Raw genomic sequence first — 16,869 nt, forward strand, 5'->3', positions numbered from 1 at the left:
CCTTTCCAAACTCCTAACATGTTTACATGATCCTCGAGCGAGACGTCCCAGAATGCTCCGCTGGCTAGTCCTATGCATCCCGAGTCTCGTCTTCGGAGTCTGGTTCCCAGAGCTCGAACGGAACAGGTACCTCGTGCACATCGTCCACGTCCGCATCAATGTAATTCTCGGCGGAGCTTAGAACCATGGCTGGGGGACTGGCATCCAAAACGACAGTGGCCTGCCTCTCTCTGCGCAACGATTCCCTGACTCTAAGAATGGCTTTCCAGACGTGGGCTTTGGTAGACACTTCCTTTTCTTGGCGGGCAGCTTGGTTTTCAGCAAGAAGCGATTCTCTCACTCTCAGAATAGCCCCCCAAACATCTGGCTCTGGCTCAAGCTGGGAAACCCATTTCGATAAATGCTCCCGGCATTGGACGGTGGAAGGATGATCGTGGCCGAAGATTTTGTCTCTCTTCTCGAGGCAGCTTTTCAGCATTGACCTGGCTTCCCAGCACCGGTTCAGGCCCCAAAGGACTGTGGATAGCCTTTCTTGACAAACAAGAAACCTCTCTTGTCTTTCTTGCTTAATGTGCTTCCCGCAAGCGTCATCGTCGAGAGTTCTCTGGTGCAAGACGAATGCCTCCTGCTGCAAGCGATGCGAGTCTTCCAAACGACCTTGATTGTGGTAGTAGAGGGCCACGTCGCTCATACATCTCAACACAGTTGGATGGTCCTCAGCAAGGTTGCTCTCTTGACGCTGATCCAGGATTCGTTGTTGGAGACGGTACGCTTCAGACTGTCGATCTTGGCACCAGTAAGCGTTCGCAAGATGTCCCATGCTGATGAGCGTTCCTGGGTAGGCTTTGCCATATACCTGTGTCTTGCCTTCTACTACCTTTTGAAATAGGGACGCAGCTTCTTTGTAAAGACCCAGGTTCAGCATTGAAACAGCCAAATTGTGCTGGATTCCCAGCGTGTCCGGATGCTGACGTCCTTTTCGTGCCAACAGAATGCGCAGATTTGCCTGCTCAAGGTGTTGCTTCTTCTTCCATTGACCCTGGTCGCCATAGACGATAGCCAAATCGTTCCTGGCCATGACCAGGGACTCCTCATCAGTGACTAGGCCGCACTCGTGCATCCAAATAACGCTGGTAAGAATCTCCTCGGCCTTGTCAAGATTCTCGAGCTCACGGTGCGCCATTGCAAGAGTACATAGCGTGATCAGAGTGTCGGGATGTTCATCGCCATGAATAGCTCTTTGTACTTCGACAATCTCTGCACTCAAGCGCTCTGCGCGCTGCAACTGGCCGGCGTGGAGGTAAGATACTGCCAGAAAACTACCGATACTCAGTGTATGGGTATGATGATGGCCGAAAGTTGATTCCGAGTCGCTCTTTGCTCGTTGGGCCATATCAATTGCTTTGGTGAGACGAGCCTGTCGGTGGGCATACTTCGCTCGTCTCAGAAGGAGTCCAGCTCGCATCATCAGCGCATTCATGGGCGAATAAGGCGTGTCGTAGTTCCCGCGGGTTGCGCTGACACTGTATTCTAGAGGCAAAGGTGTTGTAATCGATTGAGCAGCTTCCAGCCAATGTTGTAAAGATGACTCGACCACGCTCTCGGCATGCGGCTCCAAACGCTTACAGGCCTCCCAATCCTTGAACTCATCGTCCGGGTATTTTATCCACACTAGCTTGAGCGACTCGAAACACCAGGTAGATAACTCGTGCTTGATCTGAATCCAAGTCTTTGTCGCACGTTGAACCAAGCGATGCATCTTGAGCAGTTCGGGCTCGTTCGAGTGAGCATCGACAAAAGAAAACCGCATTAGGGTTTCCAAAGCTTCATCAAATTGCTGGCGAGAGGAGCTAGCTTTCTCTAGCATTGATACGGGCATGCCTTCTCTGCTTAGGAAGCACATCCTAAAGAGCAGTTCGACTGCAGCCTCGTCGATTCTCTGGATCTGATGAAATGAGATTTCCCAAGTTTTGATGACGGCGTTTGGGATGTTCACGTCTCTTCGCAGGTCGTTCTCACTGGTGCTCAGCAAGCGCTCTTCGTCGTGCTGGAACAGCTCCAAGTACGCAGCAATGGTCATTCTCTCGCGAGCCATGATGTACGCCGCGGCTTGGGTTATCGCCAAGGGTATGCAATCCAGTTGCACTGAAAGGCGATGTGCTTGAACCTGGTCCCATTCTAGCAGCTTGGTCTTCGTCCGGAAAAGCTGCACGGCTTCGTCTTCAGTCATGGCTTCCAATTTGATTATTCGCTCCTTGTCGCCAACAAGATCGAATGCAGCTTGGCTGTCTCGAGATGTCACAAGGACGGCGCTCCCAGCCTTCCTAGGTAGATACGTCGGAATAGTGAAGTCGTTGTCCGTTGAGAGTGCCGAATGCCAACTAGCAGTAAGGTCCTTTGAGTCAGCGTTGTCGAGTATCATCATCCATCTTCCGCTTGCAGGGCTTTGAAGCCAGTCGAAAACGATGCCCAGATGATCAGCTTTAAGGTCGTCAAAGCCTTGTAGCTGTAGCTTTGTCGCAATAGATTGATAGTCGTTTCGAAACCGCTCCCGACTGCTTGCGTGGACCCAGAAAATGGAAGTATTAGGCTGGCTTTGTTGGAGTCGGTAGGCATACTCAGTCACAACTTGAGACTTGCCGACACCTCCAAGGCCAACAACTCCAATTCTTGAGTGCACGCTATCGTCGGCAAGGGCATGATCCAATTCTGTGAAGACAGCCTCGCGCCCCACGAAATGCTTGTCTCTTCCATACGGCAGCATGATCGTAGTCTTTGGTGCAGCCCCCTGTGATGTTTCCGCGACGGTGTCAAGCTTTGCCACGTCTGCTGGTGCGATGTTCCGCAGTAACTCTTTCGCCCATGCAGCAGCAGTGGCGGAGGCGAAGGGCTGCCACGACTTGTTCTTGTGTGAATCACAATAGTCAGAGATTCCCCTGATGACGATACACTGTAAGTGATCGATCAGGCCGGCTGCTTCCATTTCAAAACACAGCACATCCTCATGGGTCTTTTTGATAAGATCTCGTCGGAGGGCATCTTTGATGACTTGATTGCCCGAGGCTATCGTTCCATAGTGGACATGGACTGGATGTCGCAAGCGTCCCGGTCGCTGCGGAATGCGTTGTGAACTGCATTCGCTACACGTCATCTCTTTTCTCTCAGGTCGCCTCACGAGTTTGTGAATGCTGCAATTGCTGCAAGTCAACTCCTTGGCAGGGTGATCATAGGTCGCCTCAAAAAGCTGGTCCAGCTTTGGTGGCGACGAAAATTGCGGGGCGTAGTCTGCACACTTCTGAAACGACTCGAGGTATTCGTAGAACTTGCTACTGGTAGGAGGAGCCGATCGGATCTTGCTTAGTGCAGAGGACAAGATTATTGGCGGCTTGTTCAGCATTCCAGTTTCCTGAAATTCGCCCCCTTGGACGTATTTGCCATAATCATAATGTATTACTCCGCCATGCCGACCGTCTTTGTTGATTCGGCTGACCACGACGTCGCCTAGACGAATATCATGGTCCTTGCTGGGAACAGCGCCTCCTATGTCTCAGTCAGATCTCGATATCGGTCCAGCACAAGGTGCTTCCTAGTATACCAATTCCTACAAGAACTCCGAAGCGCAAGGATGGAAAGACCGCACGCATTTCTGTAGCCACGGAGGCTGCGGAACCAACGCCTGGTTGGGCGTCCGGGAGGCATCCCATGACCACATTGTGGCCGTTGATTTCCCCAAACACATACTGGTAGCTGACGACGATAGATCCGAGGGAGGCGTCTTCGTGTTGCACGTCAAACAGCTCTCTTGATGCTTGCCATTCTGGAATTGGCAAGGCGCAGATCCAGAACACAGTGTACTCTTCCTTGCGGAGTTTCACCATGGCGCGGCTGTCCGGGGGATCTCATCAAAGAGCGAGCATTGGTCGGCGAAGCTTTTGATGTCAGGTGTGCGGATACGACGACACGAGATAGAACCTGCCGTTAGAGGTCCTTGGACAGGCGATATCGACACCCCACGACGAGGCAACCTGTTCAGCTGAATCTGCACGCCACGACGCCCCGCGCGAACTGTTTGCCTTAAAGTTACCTCCATTGGTCCATCCTCCAAACGATCTCATGCTTGAGGGCATCTCAGTGAGAGCCTGAAATTATGAGGGATGGTATATGTTATTGATGGTAGTTGAGTCGACTTGTGTAATTTCTGAGACTCGTGCTTGTGCTACAGGACCAGAATTGAGTGGTGAGGTTCCCTTCCGCGGGACAAATTCCGCAGCCTCGTCTCGAGGCCTCGATTTCTCTCAGCTTTAATTAAACGGCGTCAACGGCCAGACTTGTAGTTTGCTTGAGATGGAAGCACGCAACAAGTCACAAAACCATCTCACCATCATAGCAAAATGCAACCGAGGGTCGAAGCCATCTTCACGTGGTCATTGCAAGCAATCAGATAGATCTTCAAGCCTTCGCCAACAGCTTGGGACTCCTTCCAAGACGTGCAAAAAGCACAAGCACCGCACCCACAAGCATCGTAGCGCCTGCGAACATCGACAGGGCCAGGTATCCGCTCTTGACAAGTTCTCCAGCAATAGGAGTGCCGAAGAGAGCACTACAGACAACTACGTCAGCTCGATTGTATGAGATCGTGTTTTGGGTATCAACTTACGTTAATGCTATCGATCCCATCACGATCCCAATAGCTGCGCCCATAGTCTCCTTGGTGGACACAAGGGAAGCGCATGCGATCTGAAGGCTGAGGACAGCCTGACCAAAAGGTGTCAGCAATTCGTTAATGCATGTCTGATTGTCGTCAACTCACCCCAGACACAAAACCATACACTGCCGACCAAACCACTAGACCCGCAACATTGTCCACTCCCTTCCAACAGAAGCAAACAATCGCCGACAGGAACATGGAAGTCACCAGGATATTGAAATGGCCAACGCGGTCGGCGATGAAACCCGGCAGGATTCGACCAAACGATGAGGCTGCATTGAGGATCGCAATGAGGTAAATCGAGAAGCTCTCGGAGACCCCCAGCGTGATGGCGTAGGTCGAGACGTAGAAGAACGGCGCGAAGAAGCCAAAGTAGAAGATAGCCAGACCGCCGCAGAGGAACATGAAAGAAGGCGTCCGAAGATGCGCGAGACGCTTGCGCTTCTGCTGTTTGGCTTGGTCTTTCTCTTCTTCTGACCCTGCAACCGTCCCTGTCTGATCTTCCACATCTTTCTTAGGCGCTTTGAATGTCTTCGGGCGTCTAACGCCAACGATGACAATCGCCAGAAACAGCAGCTGCAGGAAGCCGACACTGCGGATTGTCCAGCCAAAGCTGACGCCATCAGCGTTAAGCATCTGATCGAGCATGATCGGCCAAATGACACCGCCTAGAGACGATCCAGCTACTGAGATGCCCTGTGCGAAGGCGCGGTTACGTTGGAAGTACAGTGGTGCGACAGAGGTCGTTGGAATCGTGATGAGCGCCATTGCGATTCCTAGCAATACACCCTGTGCCAGGAAGAACTGGTAGTATCTGTGGCTGATTAGCCCTCTTCGTGTATATTGCAACCAGCGGCTTATCCTCGCACTCACTTCTTGCATAGCGATATCATGAAGACAGCCACAACCTGGCATACAGCACCTATGCTGATGGGTACTATGGGACTGGTCTTATCCGAAAGTAATCCAGCAGGAAAGCCCAGCCCGAAGAACAAAAACGTGGTCATGGATCCGATCCAGGCGATATCAAAGGCTGATTCTTGGGGGAGGTAGTGTACAGTGTAATAGGTCTGGAAGACTCCGAACGCATTGATGAAGCCGGCGGTGCAGAATAGGGCGAGGGCGCTGGCTGCGAGAACCAATGTCGATCGTACACTGCTCAGCAGTTAGCCATTGTTCTGAATGTTAGAAGAAGACCGTACTTGAATTCAGAGATCTTGGGGCTGGCTTCTGTGTCCATTGTGTGTGATTGTGCGCTTGCCGAATCGTGTTCTGGTTTCTCATCCATGATGTCGATGATTTGAGACTGTGATGGATGCCACAAGTCTCCAGAACAGGTATTAAGTCAACGAGAACATTGTCTGCAATGATTGAAGTGCTCGTCTGCTCCTTGCGTATTGATCGGAAAGTCCGTGGGGCCGCGAATTTCGGAGTTGGGCGAGCGCAAAGCCATGGGCCCACGGGGCCACGGACGACGATCTTCTCCAATACGGCAGCATGAACGAACCGATTAGGCCTTCTTGAGCAGCAGCTGATAAATGCTCGCAGATACTGGTCTTGTCTCCGTTGTGTGATTTGCGGCGAATACGATCATGGCAAGCCTCGGCCGATATCACCTCGTCGTGTTGGAAGCAGTGCCCCTTTCCCGATAGATCAACCTGTTCAGACAATATGCATGCCTAGATCATTGAGAACAGCTTCCCAGTTCTGTGGATCAAGCGAAGATCCATTGAACAGATAGTCCTGCCATATGTCCCCTGACGCATCGACCCCGTTGATCATGTCCAGATCACTGTCAGTGTATGTGGTAGTAGAACTGCTCTGATGCTCCGGCACGTGTCCAAATTTGTCGTCGTGAAAATCGGTCAGGATCCGCTGCTGGCCTTTGCTGTTGATTTTCCCGACTGCCATCTCGAGGGAAGGTAAGTTCACCTGATGCTTCCGAAGGATCTCCATAAGAGAGTCATAGCATGTAGATGCGATCCTGGAAGACGTCTTCGCTTCTTGCATCACTTTGATAGCATCGTAGACTTCTGCAACCTGGTTCTCGTTGTTACTGTTCTTGTTGACGCAGAGGTCCATGACCAGTACGAAGGAGGCGTAGAAGACATGGCTTAGTTGCCCACCGAGGTTGAGGAAAGCCATAAATCCTTGTGGAGTCTCCTCAGCTTCCACTCTTTCTCGAACTTTGAACACCTTGCGGGCAGACTTGAGGCATATGTCCCTGGAAAGCTTGTATCGGGGATCGGATTTGTAGTGAATCAAGAACGGCAAATGAAGCTTGCAGCGGCGGGCATGTACCATGAGATTGATTGTCGCTCGCTGAACAGCCATACGCCAAGTCTCAGGGCTGTCTGTGAGAGGGTATGTTGCAGCGTTGAGCTGAAGGAAGGGTGGAAGTCCGCTTATGATTTCTTGAAACTTCGCGTCCAGAGCTGCAATCTTTTCGTAATCCAGTTTCTCAGGATCAGGCATGACAGGCGAGCTCCAGATCTCATCCATAACTTCACGACAGACGACTGCGATCTTGATGCGTTGAAGATGGAAAGAAATGATGGTTGGCTCCTTGTCAGATCGTGTGAACGCCATATCTCGAATCGCGAGGTCGTCGTGATTTATATTTCGAGGTAGCTTTACCGCCATGTGCTGTGGATGAATGGAGTAGACACCCTCATGTGGTCCGCCATTGTAAGCAAAGAGCCTGCAACAGTCAGCCAAAACCTGCTTACAGAAACACGCAGGCGACTCACCAATCGGTGCAGGCAAGATGCCACCAAACTTTCCTTGCAACTTCCAACTCAACTATGTCTCTCTGTGCTGAGACTGAGGGCTCCGATGAAGCATCAACCCGATGTAGACCAAGCTCGCGCGCCATCGTGAAAGCGCTAGAGTGTAACAGTCGTGTATGTGGAGATAGCCCCTCGAAGTGGCAGAACTGGAAAGTCAGCAATATAGTTGCTTGTATCGCCTCGACGGAGATCTGGGATGATCTGCGAGCATGCTCAAGTGCGGACACAGCCTCTCGAGTGATAAAAGATGATGCTTTCATGGCAAATGACGGGTCAGAGAACAGGAAATCCCATTCAAGTTCCCACGCACCCATAGAAGCACATATGGCTAATATCAAAGCCACAGATCCTGGGCTCAAGGGAAGCCCAGCGCTCTGGGCCACGTAGACTTTGTCGACCATCTCTCGAACGCTAGGAAGGTGCATGACGGCTTGGATAGCGTCCAGATGGACTTCAAACAAGTCCAGGCACGCAGCCACGACTTCATGCGTGGGAAGAGAAATGTCTTCTGCCTTGCGTTGATGCTCTGCATCGAAGGCGAGTTCGTCGGCCGAACGTAGGCATGCTTGTAGCTGCTCGTTGGAGACATTAGGGGACTTGGAACAACGTTAGCAGAGGACGAACGACAATTCGATTTCGTCTTCTCTCACGACAGCATCCACGTTGCATGTGCCAACATTGTTAGGCCGCCGATGAGCGCCGATGATGCTCTGGTGGGACCGTCCTTGATCCGATAAAGTCGATAAACTATCCGTTGCAGCTTGTCTCGGCGCTACATCTTCTGCAGAGCCATCTCCAAACACAGCCTTCTCCAGTCGAAGAACTCGAGCTCTCAACGCCTGATTCTGGGCTTGCAAATCACTGTCGTAGTTGTCGGCTGCTACCGGCATCGGTGTAACTGGTAGCTCTCGACTGTAATTGCAAGAAAGTCGTCGAGTTTTGCAATTCGAACAAGGTCGCTGTCGATCGCATTTCAATTTCTTGACGCGGCACATCTGACATGATGGGGGATCTCGCCGCTGTCGTGAGCGATGGGTCGGCCGAGGAGAAGACATTATTGAAGAAAGAAAAAGACGATTTTGCAAACGAGATTAGAGAAAGAGTGTCGGCGTTAAGACGCGCGAGTAGTGGTGGAGGTGGAGTAAGGTCTGCGAAAGAAGGTGAAGTCGCATCTCGGAAGGATTCCCGCCCAGCTGCCTCGTCATTACTTAGCTGATATTGGACCCATAACTTTGCTTTGCTTTCCTTAATCGAAAGAAGGCCGACTTACTAATAGATGATACAGCCTCGAACTACTCCGAAAGCCGAGCTCGACAATGGCTTTACACATAGCTTTTGCCTGGACACTCAGCACTGTTGTAATTATCCCAACTTCTTCTCATACTCCAACACCTCTGGCATATCAATCTCACCCACCCTCAGCTTCCCCCAGTTCTCTTCATATCCCTTCTCAATACTCGGCCAAGGTCCCACCGGCGTGATAGCCTTCGGGTTGATATCAAAATGGCTCTTGGTATAATTCTCCTTGATATGCCTGAAATCCGTCGTCACTCTTGCAACCTCATGATTCCAGTACATCCCCTTCAACCAATTCTTCAGCACCGGATAGGAGTATCGAATCGTACCGAGGTTGCATTTGAAGTGCTGGACGTAGACGGTGTCGAAGCGGATGATGGTTGCGAAGACGCGGACGTCGACTTCAGTCATTTGTTTGCCTAGGATGTATGGACCGCCGCTCTTGTGCGCGACCTTTTCGAGTTTGTTGACCATGGCGAAGACTGGTGGAAGGTTGGTCTCGTATGTCTTCTGATCCGGAGCAAAGCCTGCTTTGTAGACACCCGTGTTCAGGTCCTTCTGCAGCTGTTCGCCTAAGTGATCGATCTCTTTTCTCGATCCGTCAGGATAGAGGGTGATATCTCGCAGCTCTTTCGGCAATAGTTCATCGAAAGCATGCTGTAGATCCCGCATCAACTCATGGCTCTCGTTGTTCACAATCGTGTTGAGCTTCTTGTCCCAAAGTACAGGCACGCTGTACCGTCCCTTGTACTCTTTATCCGCTTTGAAATAAACCTCGTGCATGAATTGACTACCGAAGAGCTTGTCCTCTGTAGCGCCATCATATTCCGTCTCATCTTTGTGATTAAACCGCCAGCCTGGCCACCCTTTATCGTCACCCTTGGGGTACGGCTTTACGATGCTCGTCTCGATGCCTGCGTATTTGTCGAGCTGTTTGAGGTGGAGGACGAAGTTCGCTCGATGAGCAAAAGGGCAGAAGAGGCCGATGTACAGATGGTAGCGGTCTTTCTCAGGCTTGAACGGGCCATCTGTTGTGATCTTGCCGTGGAATGAATCATCTGGTCCGGAGTGCCATGATGTAGGGAGTGCATTAGATGCCATCGTGCGGCTTTGGTTAGAAGCTGGTTTGATGGTCCTCGTGAGTTGCGTGACGCGTTGGAGCATGGGAGAGAAACTCGGAGTGCGTGAGCGGAACAAAGGAAGGGTTATAGCTGCCACAGCTGCTTACAGACTTGATGCCAGGTTCAGCAATGGAAGCTGGCGTAATACCGAATATGTTTACAAATCGATGGCATTGATAAGGTATTCGGTGCAGTGCACAACATTGAAGACACGACTAACAGGTAGTAGCCGCGGAAGCATTCCACCTCTCCAGCCTGATTGAGATCGGTCACGTGCAGGGAGTTTATCCTTTTGAGCAGAAGTTGTGCACCACGTTTAGGGTGATCCAACATTTCGGTTTCAACTACTTAAGATTCTTACGTGTAATCTGCATGCTTTGACTCGTTGGCGTCCAGGTCACAGCGGTGCGTAACAACACGTGATTGCGCGAGACGTGCGGGTCGACTTCAGCTCCTGCAGATCAGCTACAATCCTACACCGACCGTACCTGCCCAGGGCATATACAATCGTGCATCGAACCGAAGACGGACGACCTCATCGAAGCCCCAACGTCTGGCTCTTGTCCAATCATCAATGGTAGCACTGCGATCTGGAACTGTTCATCTCGCCTTGCCTTCGACTCTCCGGCGACCACATCGCCTGTTCAGTAACGCTAGACTGCCCCATCAAATAGGGACCCATAAACCCAGCTACGGCATAGATGTAGCACATTCCATCATTGCATGCGCGACCGCACGCGGCACAGTAATAGACGATCGTGGCATGCAAGCCATGTGGCAGGATGTACAACCTGTCAAACATTTGGGGGCCTCTGCATCCGTGTCTATCAGCTCGGGTTATCGCGAAGTGATGCAAATACACTGCCCTAACCCCTGCAACTTCAGGTACCCGGACATAGTCTCTCGTCGTTAACAGTGGAACAGCTCGCCTTGTTGGATTTCTTGTTGTCCTTCTATCGCCGATCCGTTCTTCAGACTGAGTCCTAGTGTTGACTTGCATTTTCATCACACAGTGACACACAACCATGTCACTACCGAAAAGATGGAGCACGCTCACCTTCTACCTCGTCGCTATTCTCACTGTTAGCAACACAGCCTCGCCGCAGGACAGCCGGGCATGCTACTTTCGAGACGGGGGTCCAGCACAAGACTACGTACAATGCCCAGGAGCCAACGGAACCAAGACGGCGGCATGTTGTTACTCTGCTGGATGGCCACACATCGACCCCTGCTTCTCAAACGGCTTCTGCTTCAGTACTGAGGTTGGCGTGGTATACCGAGGGGCCTGTACCGACCAAGATTGGGGCAGTACGCAGTGTGTCCAGAACTGCCAGAATGGTGCGTCTTTCTCGCATGCCGCGTATTTGCGGAACAAGTATTTACTGATGATGAACTACAGTCAACAGAGGGGGGACAGCAATGCTGTCTTTCTGTCAAGACTTGAACCTATGCTGCACGGCGGTGGACGATTCGGAAAACAGAGATTGCTGCTCCAATGGCAAGCTAGGGGACAACAAGCTCAACTGGAACGATCCAACTCTGACGGGTCACGTCAATGCCTCGATGCTGTATGATGTCTACGATTCCAGACAGGCAATCGCAGGCGCTGTGACGGAATCGACATCAAACGGCACCGTCCCAACCGACCGCGAAGATAGCAACACCGTCTCTGAAGGCGCAATCATCGGCGTCGGCGTTGGTCTCGGTGTCCCACTCCTCATCGCCCTCGCAACATGCATCTGGCTCTTCCTATCCCTTCGAAAAGAACGGGCAAAAGACCGCGACAGTCAAGAAGCACATTCCTACATCGAGACCAAGCACGCCCACAGAGGAAACGACACATCGCCAGGTCCATCGCAAAACGAATCCGCTTCTCGCGTTGCAAGCCATGATCCAACCATCGCCACGCAGGTCGCCCCGGGAAACCTTCACCCTTCAATGAACGGGTACGCGCCGGAAACGAAGAATTCGAATACATGTGGCCGCCGCCGCCGGCGGCTATGCAACAGGCCCCTGTTGCTGAGTTATCTGACGAGCGAACCCCAGTCGAAGTACAATCTTAGATGGTGGCGAAGCTTCGATATGCTGTCCCATTTCGATACATATGGGAAGAGTTGGGAGAGTGCGGGTGTGCGACCTGCTTGACAATCGCCAGTCGTAAAAGAAATGAGGTGTGTTAGGGTCGTGTAGAAGGGAGACTGCGTAGATACCCAGAGTCGATTGCAAAACGCGCTTCGTCGTCTCCTTTCGTCGCACCACCCCGTATTCTGTTAGCTTCGGCTCCCCTGCTTACACTGCGGACTGTCCTCAATGGGAAGAAGCGAGATTAAAACAGAGGCTTGAGGAGTCGGGCACGATGTGCTCATACAACTCTCCATGTCGTCTTCTCTAATCCATCTCTAAAGCAACAAAAAATCGCCGTAGCAGCTCAGCAACAAACGAGAACGCTCACTAACGCTCGTGAACTCATGTCCTTGTCAAAAAGACAACACACCACAACACAGCCGGGCAAGCAGAAACCGCGAATCACGCAGCCTTCTTGGCCTTACTTTTCCTCTTCTCCACAGCCTCCTTCAGCCCCGCGAGCTTCTCTTCGGTCGTTCGAATCTGCTCATCCATCTGTCGCTCCGACATGCTCACTTCGTCGTCCAGCTTCCTAGCCATGACCTTCTGCCGCTCTCGATGTCTGACGCCAGCACCGAGAGGCACGCCATCCGTAAGCCCGGTTCGGTCTTCCAGCCAGTCCCAAAGTGCACTTTCTTCGCGACGCCAGATCTCTTCGTAGGCGGCGATCCGCTCGGGCGGTGTATAGCCAGGATATGAGACACCAGCTGCAGGTCCGCGTGCGGGCACGAGCCAAGAGTAAGCCAGCAACACAAACAGCACTGCAATGACGACCTGGCTCGTTATGAAAGGTCGGACAATGTCGATGATTGGACCAACAATTTGGTGCACTGGCTCCAGAAATCCCCATTTCTTCGCCAGCTTGTCTTGCTCGATCTGTGCTTCGCGCTGTGTGACTGCTTCTTCCGCATCGAACACTGGGCCTTGCTTTCCCTTCCGCTTGCCTTTTCTCGGTAGTCCCTTGACAGGAGGTTTCGTGGTGACGGCAGCCTTCAAAGATGCCGTGATGGCTTTGATGTATTCTTGCTGACCTTGTTCGGCGCCCTTCTCAATAGGACCTACAAAGAATTAGTCTTGTCCCGCACGCTAATCTTGCGATATCCTACCTTTGAGCCAGCTCTTGCCTGTCCACTCCACCGTACATGTGGCGATCATCCTCGTCGAGTTGTTCGGACCCCACATCAAGCAATACCGCGTCTTTGTGGTAAAGACGTTGCCGCTCGGAACATCCGGCGTTGCCGTGCTGCAGTCCACGCTAACGGCCTTCTCAAGGTCGAATGCCTTGAGCGTGTTCGTCGTAATGCACTTTGTTTGCTTGGGCCCGACAGGTGCATTGATCGGCTTGATGTAATCGAAAGTGAACTCTCGGTGATCGTTATCCAGTCCCGTCTTGTCATCAGCGTAATTCAGATCTCGCGACTTTTGATCCTCGACAAGCCATTTCTTCATGAAAGCTCCAGATGCTGGGCCGAACATCATGGAATAGACTTTACCTAGGGGTGCAGGTATTATTGTGTCAGTCAGCGGGCGATCGTAGTGCTCGGCAGTCTCAGTACATTGCGTAGGCTCGTGTGTCGGTGCGCCAGGGAACTCGCTGCTCAGAGCCGCGGCTGTCACGACAGCATCTGCAGATTCGAGACCTTTCGAGCCTAGACCATTAGTTGGAGGCGACGACAAGGGAGCGGCAGACGTCTTTCGACTAAGAGCATTGTCACCGGCCTCGCTTTCTGCCAGACTAGCCGCCATACCTCCGTCGGTGAAGCTACCAGCGTCGTCATCGGCGTCTTCGTCGTAGACCTCGTCTTCAGTCCCTTCATCGGTGTCATCTTCAGAGCCTTCAGGTTCCGCGACTTCGGTCTTGTCGCCAGTCCCAGCATCATCCAATGTGACCCCGTTCAGTGAACTTTTCAGATTCGGATGGCTGATCTTCCAGATTCCTATCAGGAGCTCATACGTCGAATCTCGAGCCACGAAACTGGCGAATGTGTTCCGGGCGTGAAGTGTCGATATTACCAGTGCATTGGGAAAGATAACTGCCGTGCTCTTCTTCTCCACTGACACAATCTCGTCAAAACTAATGACAAGATTCGTCACCCATCCAAGGATGTTGCTGGAGAAGCAGACGTGGCCTTCTGAGACATACAGCCTGCCGTGCAACAGAATGTCTCTCTGCAATGCAGCACTGTAGTCTTCTATCAGGTAGTCGTCCTCCGGAACACTCCTGAACAACTGGTGAAACTCCTTGTTCCTCTTACTGCTCGCCACGGCGAACCCGGTAAGTCTGTGGCCAATCCCATGTACGGCTGGATTTGCAAGTCCAGTGGTCGTATCTCGTAGCGCGGCAGCAATTGAGTTGCTTGTACCTGCAGTTGCTGAGCTCCCACGGTGCTTTCGCCGTCCGCTCAGTTTACTTCGAACACTACCCGATCGTTTCATCCCACTGAGGTTACTGTCCTGTTCGTTTGGGGGCCGAGGCGGGGTCTGGTCACCGTTGAGCGTCAGTCGCTCATTGGAAGCTATCGATGATGGTCTGCCTGTGGCTTGGCTCACCACTGCAGCTATCGGCTTCTCATAAGCAGACGACACGGCACGTGCAGCCGCCTCCTCTTCCGCTTTCCTGGACTGTTGGCCTTCAGCTTGTCCATTTTGCTGCAATTCTATAGTGGAGCTCATTGGGGAGGTCTCTTGAGCTTCTGATATGCCGAGATGGCTCAAGCTAAGGTTTCCCTTCCCAAGCGTCTCCACCGCAAGTTGCTTCTTCTCTTCTCCAGCGCCTGTCGCGGGTCTGCTCTCGACACCCGGTATCACCTCTTCACCTCCCTCAGTTCCGGTTTGTACACCGCTTATGGGCTTGCTCTTCTGATTTTGTAATGTGAAGCTATTGAAGCTGCCAAAGGAGTTGCCGGCTTTCTGTGCGACTGAAAAGACAGACGAGAAGAAACTTGCCGCGCTATTTGGAGGCTGCGTCAATGTCCCACCTGGAGTCTTAGCCTCCTCAACAGTGGGGGTGAGAGGCGCGTTGATCGAGGTCGACAGTTTGCTGGGCAGGTTCCCGGATTGGGCTCGGCGATGTCTGATGCTTTCGACGGAGCTCAAAGGGCGCGATGGCGAAGCTCTTTGTGGAGACTTGGGGTCACGAGGGAATGTCGCTATACCGGGGTCGGTCGGTGTCGGCGGAGTGACTAACGTAGTCGGCGTCTCGATGAGGTTTGGAGGTGTCAATGGTATTGAGGTATCGATGGGTCTGCCACGCGGCTTCGGGGTCTCGGGCCGGTCTTGGCTGGCAGAGTCTTGAATCTCTTCGCCTTTTGGACCAGTGTTGACTTGTTCAGTCTTTTGCTGCTGCGAGTCGCTACCTAATCCCTTGCTCAGACTGTTTCTCCGGCTGGACGACTTGAACAGCCCGCCTAACCCTCCACTTCCGCCTGCGGAACTCTTGGCACCGTCGTCGCTCGATTTCTTACGGGATAATGTGAAAGGACCACGTAGCTTATTGGAAGGCGAAGGGCTGCGATCAGGTATAGGTGGTGTAGGGCCGTGGTCCCCGCTGTCGAGAGGCTCCACGATCTGGGGGATGCTGGCGTTGGCGAGGGGGTCGGCTATGGATTCGGACTCAGGCGATGTGACAAGTTCAGATCCTGGGATCACAGCGCTTGTCTGGGCGTTGATCTCAGGCGATGAGAAGGTCAAGTATCCGGCGTGCGATTGATGAGGCGAGAGTGAGGGCCGTACAGGCTTTCTGCGCAAAGTTGGTTAATTCGAGGCAGGCAGGAATGCAACACACAATCAACAGCACGCGGCAGCGTCGAACAAGACCTGCTGGACCGGCCAATGCAGGTGTACTGTACTCTGAGCACCAAGACGGGACGACAGTGGTACGGAGGCTGAAGCCTGGAGTGCTGTCCGGAGCGCAGCGAATCGTAGTGGCGTTGAAGCTGACATCAAGATGCGCTCCAAGCGCGTGGAGCTTGCATCCTGCACCGCGTGCCAGCGGTCGTACCCGCCTCAGAGAACCAGCTCCACCCTGGTAATACATCGCTGCAAAGCCTCGTGTGCCTGAAAGTGAGACTGCGAAACCGAGTACGAGTCTCCGAGATGCAAGAGAAAAGCACTTACCCATCGCCGTCTGTCCGCTCGTCGTCCGTCAACAGACTACTGTGGCCGCTCTCGTCAAAGAGCAGAGACGACTCGGAACGGTTGCCTGCCAGTGCAAGATCCGTACCAGATTCGAGGCTCGTGGTTTGGCTGAGATCTGCGTCGCGGTCGCCTTTTCGAACTTTCCGTTTCGCTTTTGATACCAATGTAGAAAGCTTTCGTGGTTGCCCGTCTTCGGTCTTTGGCCTGTCGTCCACAGACCGCCTTCGAGAGCTTCCTCGGACCTTATCGATCGCATTTTCCATTGACGCACGTAGGCCGTCTTTGTCGGTCGCATTGGCTGGGCCATCGTCGCTTTCTCCCGAAGTTCCAGGTAATGAAGTGGTTGACACATTGCCGATTGCTTTGTCCTTGGAGCGCCGTAGCTTGGACAAGGCCCCGCGTGGCGGCGCGCCGACGTCTGCCATCGAGTGCTGTATTCTATGGCTGGATCATAGACTCGTATGTCGTGCACCCGTGAGAATGTGTCCCATATCGATCCGGTGCTTGTGTTGCGCCCGTGGCAGGGTGTCGCGTGAAGAATGTGGATGGAAGCTGGTTGTGTGCTGCGAACCTCGGGCGTGGCCAGCACTTCCTCGAAGGATTCCAGCTCCGATATCGATGCGAATAGATGAGGTCGCGAGATCCTGCTAACACAAAGGAAAGATGAGTTGTTCAAGACGTCCAATGCAACGAA

General features: G+C 52.6%; 6 protein-coding genes across 6 annotated transcripts; 1 reads left to right on the top strand and 5 right to left on the bottom strand.

Annotated features, from left to right (window-relative positions):
* Nucleotides 1–70: 70 nt before the first annotated feature.
* Nucleotides 71–3,878, bottom strand: M409DRAFT_29844 (uncharacterized protein; the record flags this gene model as incomplete). The annotated part of the gene is made up of 2 exons (XM_033809650.1): nucleotides 71–3,540; nucleotides 3,596–3,878. 2 exons carry the CDS (start codon nucleotides 3,876–3,878, stop codon nucleotides 71–73), a joined length of 3,753 nt encoding a protein of 1,250 aa, XP_033660571.1.
* A 571-nt stretch (nucleotides 3,879–4,449) lies between these two features.
* Nucleotides 4,450–5,948, bottom strand: M409DRAFT_29845 (uncharacterized protein; the record flags this gene model as incomplete). Its single annotated transcript, XM_033809651.1, has 5 exons — nucleotides 4,450–4,600; nucleotides 4,658–4,755; nucleotides 4,811–5,522; nucleotides 5,582–5,863; nucleotides 5,911–5,948. 5 exons carry the CDS (start codon nucleotides 5,946–5,948, stop codon nucleotides 4,450–4,452), a joined length of 1,281 nt encoding a protein of 426 aa, XP_033660572.1.
* Nucleotides 5,949–6,370: 422 nt separating this feature from the next.
* M409DRAFT_70865 (uncharacterized protein) lies at nucleotides 6,371–8,552 on the bottom strand (the record flags this gene model as incomplete). The annotated part of the gene is made up of 3 exons (XM_033818931.1): nucleotides 6,371–7,409; nucleotides 7,459–8,093; nucleotides 8,148–8,552. 3 exons carry the CDS (start codon nucleotides 8,550–8,552, stop codon nucleotides 6,371–6,373), a joined length of 2,079 nt encoding a protein of 692 aa, XP_033660573.1.
* Nucleotides 8,553–8,859: 307 nt separating this feature from the next.
* Nucleotides 8,860–9,894, bottom strand: M409DRAFT_29847 (uncharacterized protein; the record flags this gene model as incomplete). Its single annotated transcript, XM_033809652.1, has 1 exon — nucleotides 8,860–9,894. The coding sequence occupies one exon, from the start codon at nucleotides 9,892–9,894 to the stop codon at nucleotides 8,860–8,862; it is 1,035 nt and encodes a 344-aa protein (XP_033660574.1).
* Nucleotides 9,895–10,939: 1,045 nt separating this feature from the next.
* Nucleotides 10,940–12,059, top strand: M409DRAFT_60612 (uncharacterized protein; the record flags this gene model as incomplete). The annotated part of the gene is made up of 2 exons (XM_033814535.1): nucleotides 10,940–11,252; nucleotides 11,314–12,059. 2 exons carry the CDS (start codon nucleotides 10,940–10,942, stop codon nucleotides 12,057–12,059), a joined length of 1,059 nt encoding a protein of 352 aa, XP_033660575.1.
* Nucleotides 12,060–12,440: 381 nt separating this feature from the next.
* On the bottom strand, nucleotides 12,441–16,600 carry M409DRAFT_70867 (uncharacterized protein; the record flags this gene model as incomplete). The annotated part of the gene is made up of 3 exons (XM_033818932.1): nucleotides 12,441–13,096; nucleotides 13,145–15,777; nucleotides 16,155–16,600. 3 exons carry the CDS (start codon nucleotides 16,598–16,600, stop codon nucleotides 12,441–12,443), a joined length of 3,735 nt encoding a protein of 1,244 aa, XP_033660576.1.
* Between the last annotated feature and the right edge of the window lie 269 nt (nucleotides 16,601–16,869).

This window comes from Zasmidium cellare, assembly GCF_010093935.1.
Source record: "Zasmidium cellare ATCC 36951 unplaced genomic scaffold M409scaffold_56, whole genome shotgun sequence".
Taxonomy (NCBI): Eukaryota; Fungi; Ascomycota; class Dothideomycetes; order Mycosphaerellales; family Mycosphaerellaceae; genus Zasmidium; species Zasmidium cellare.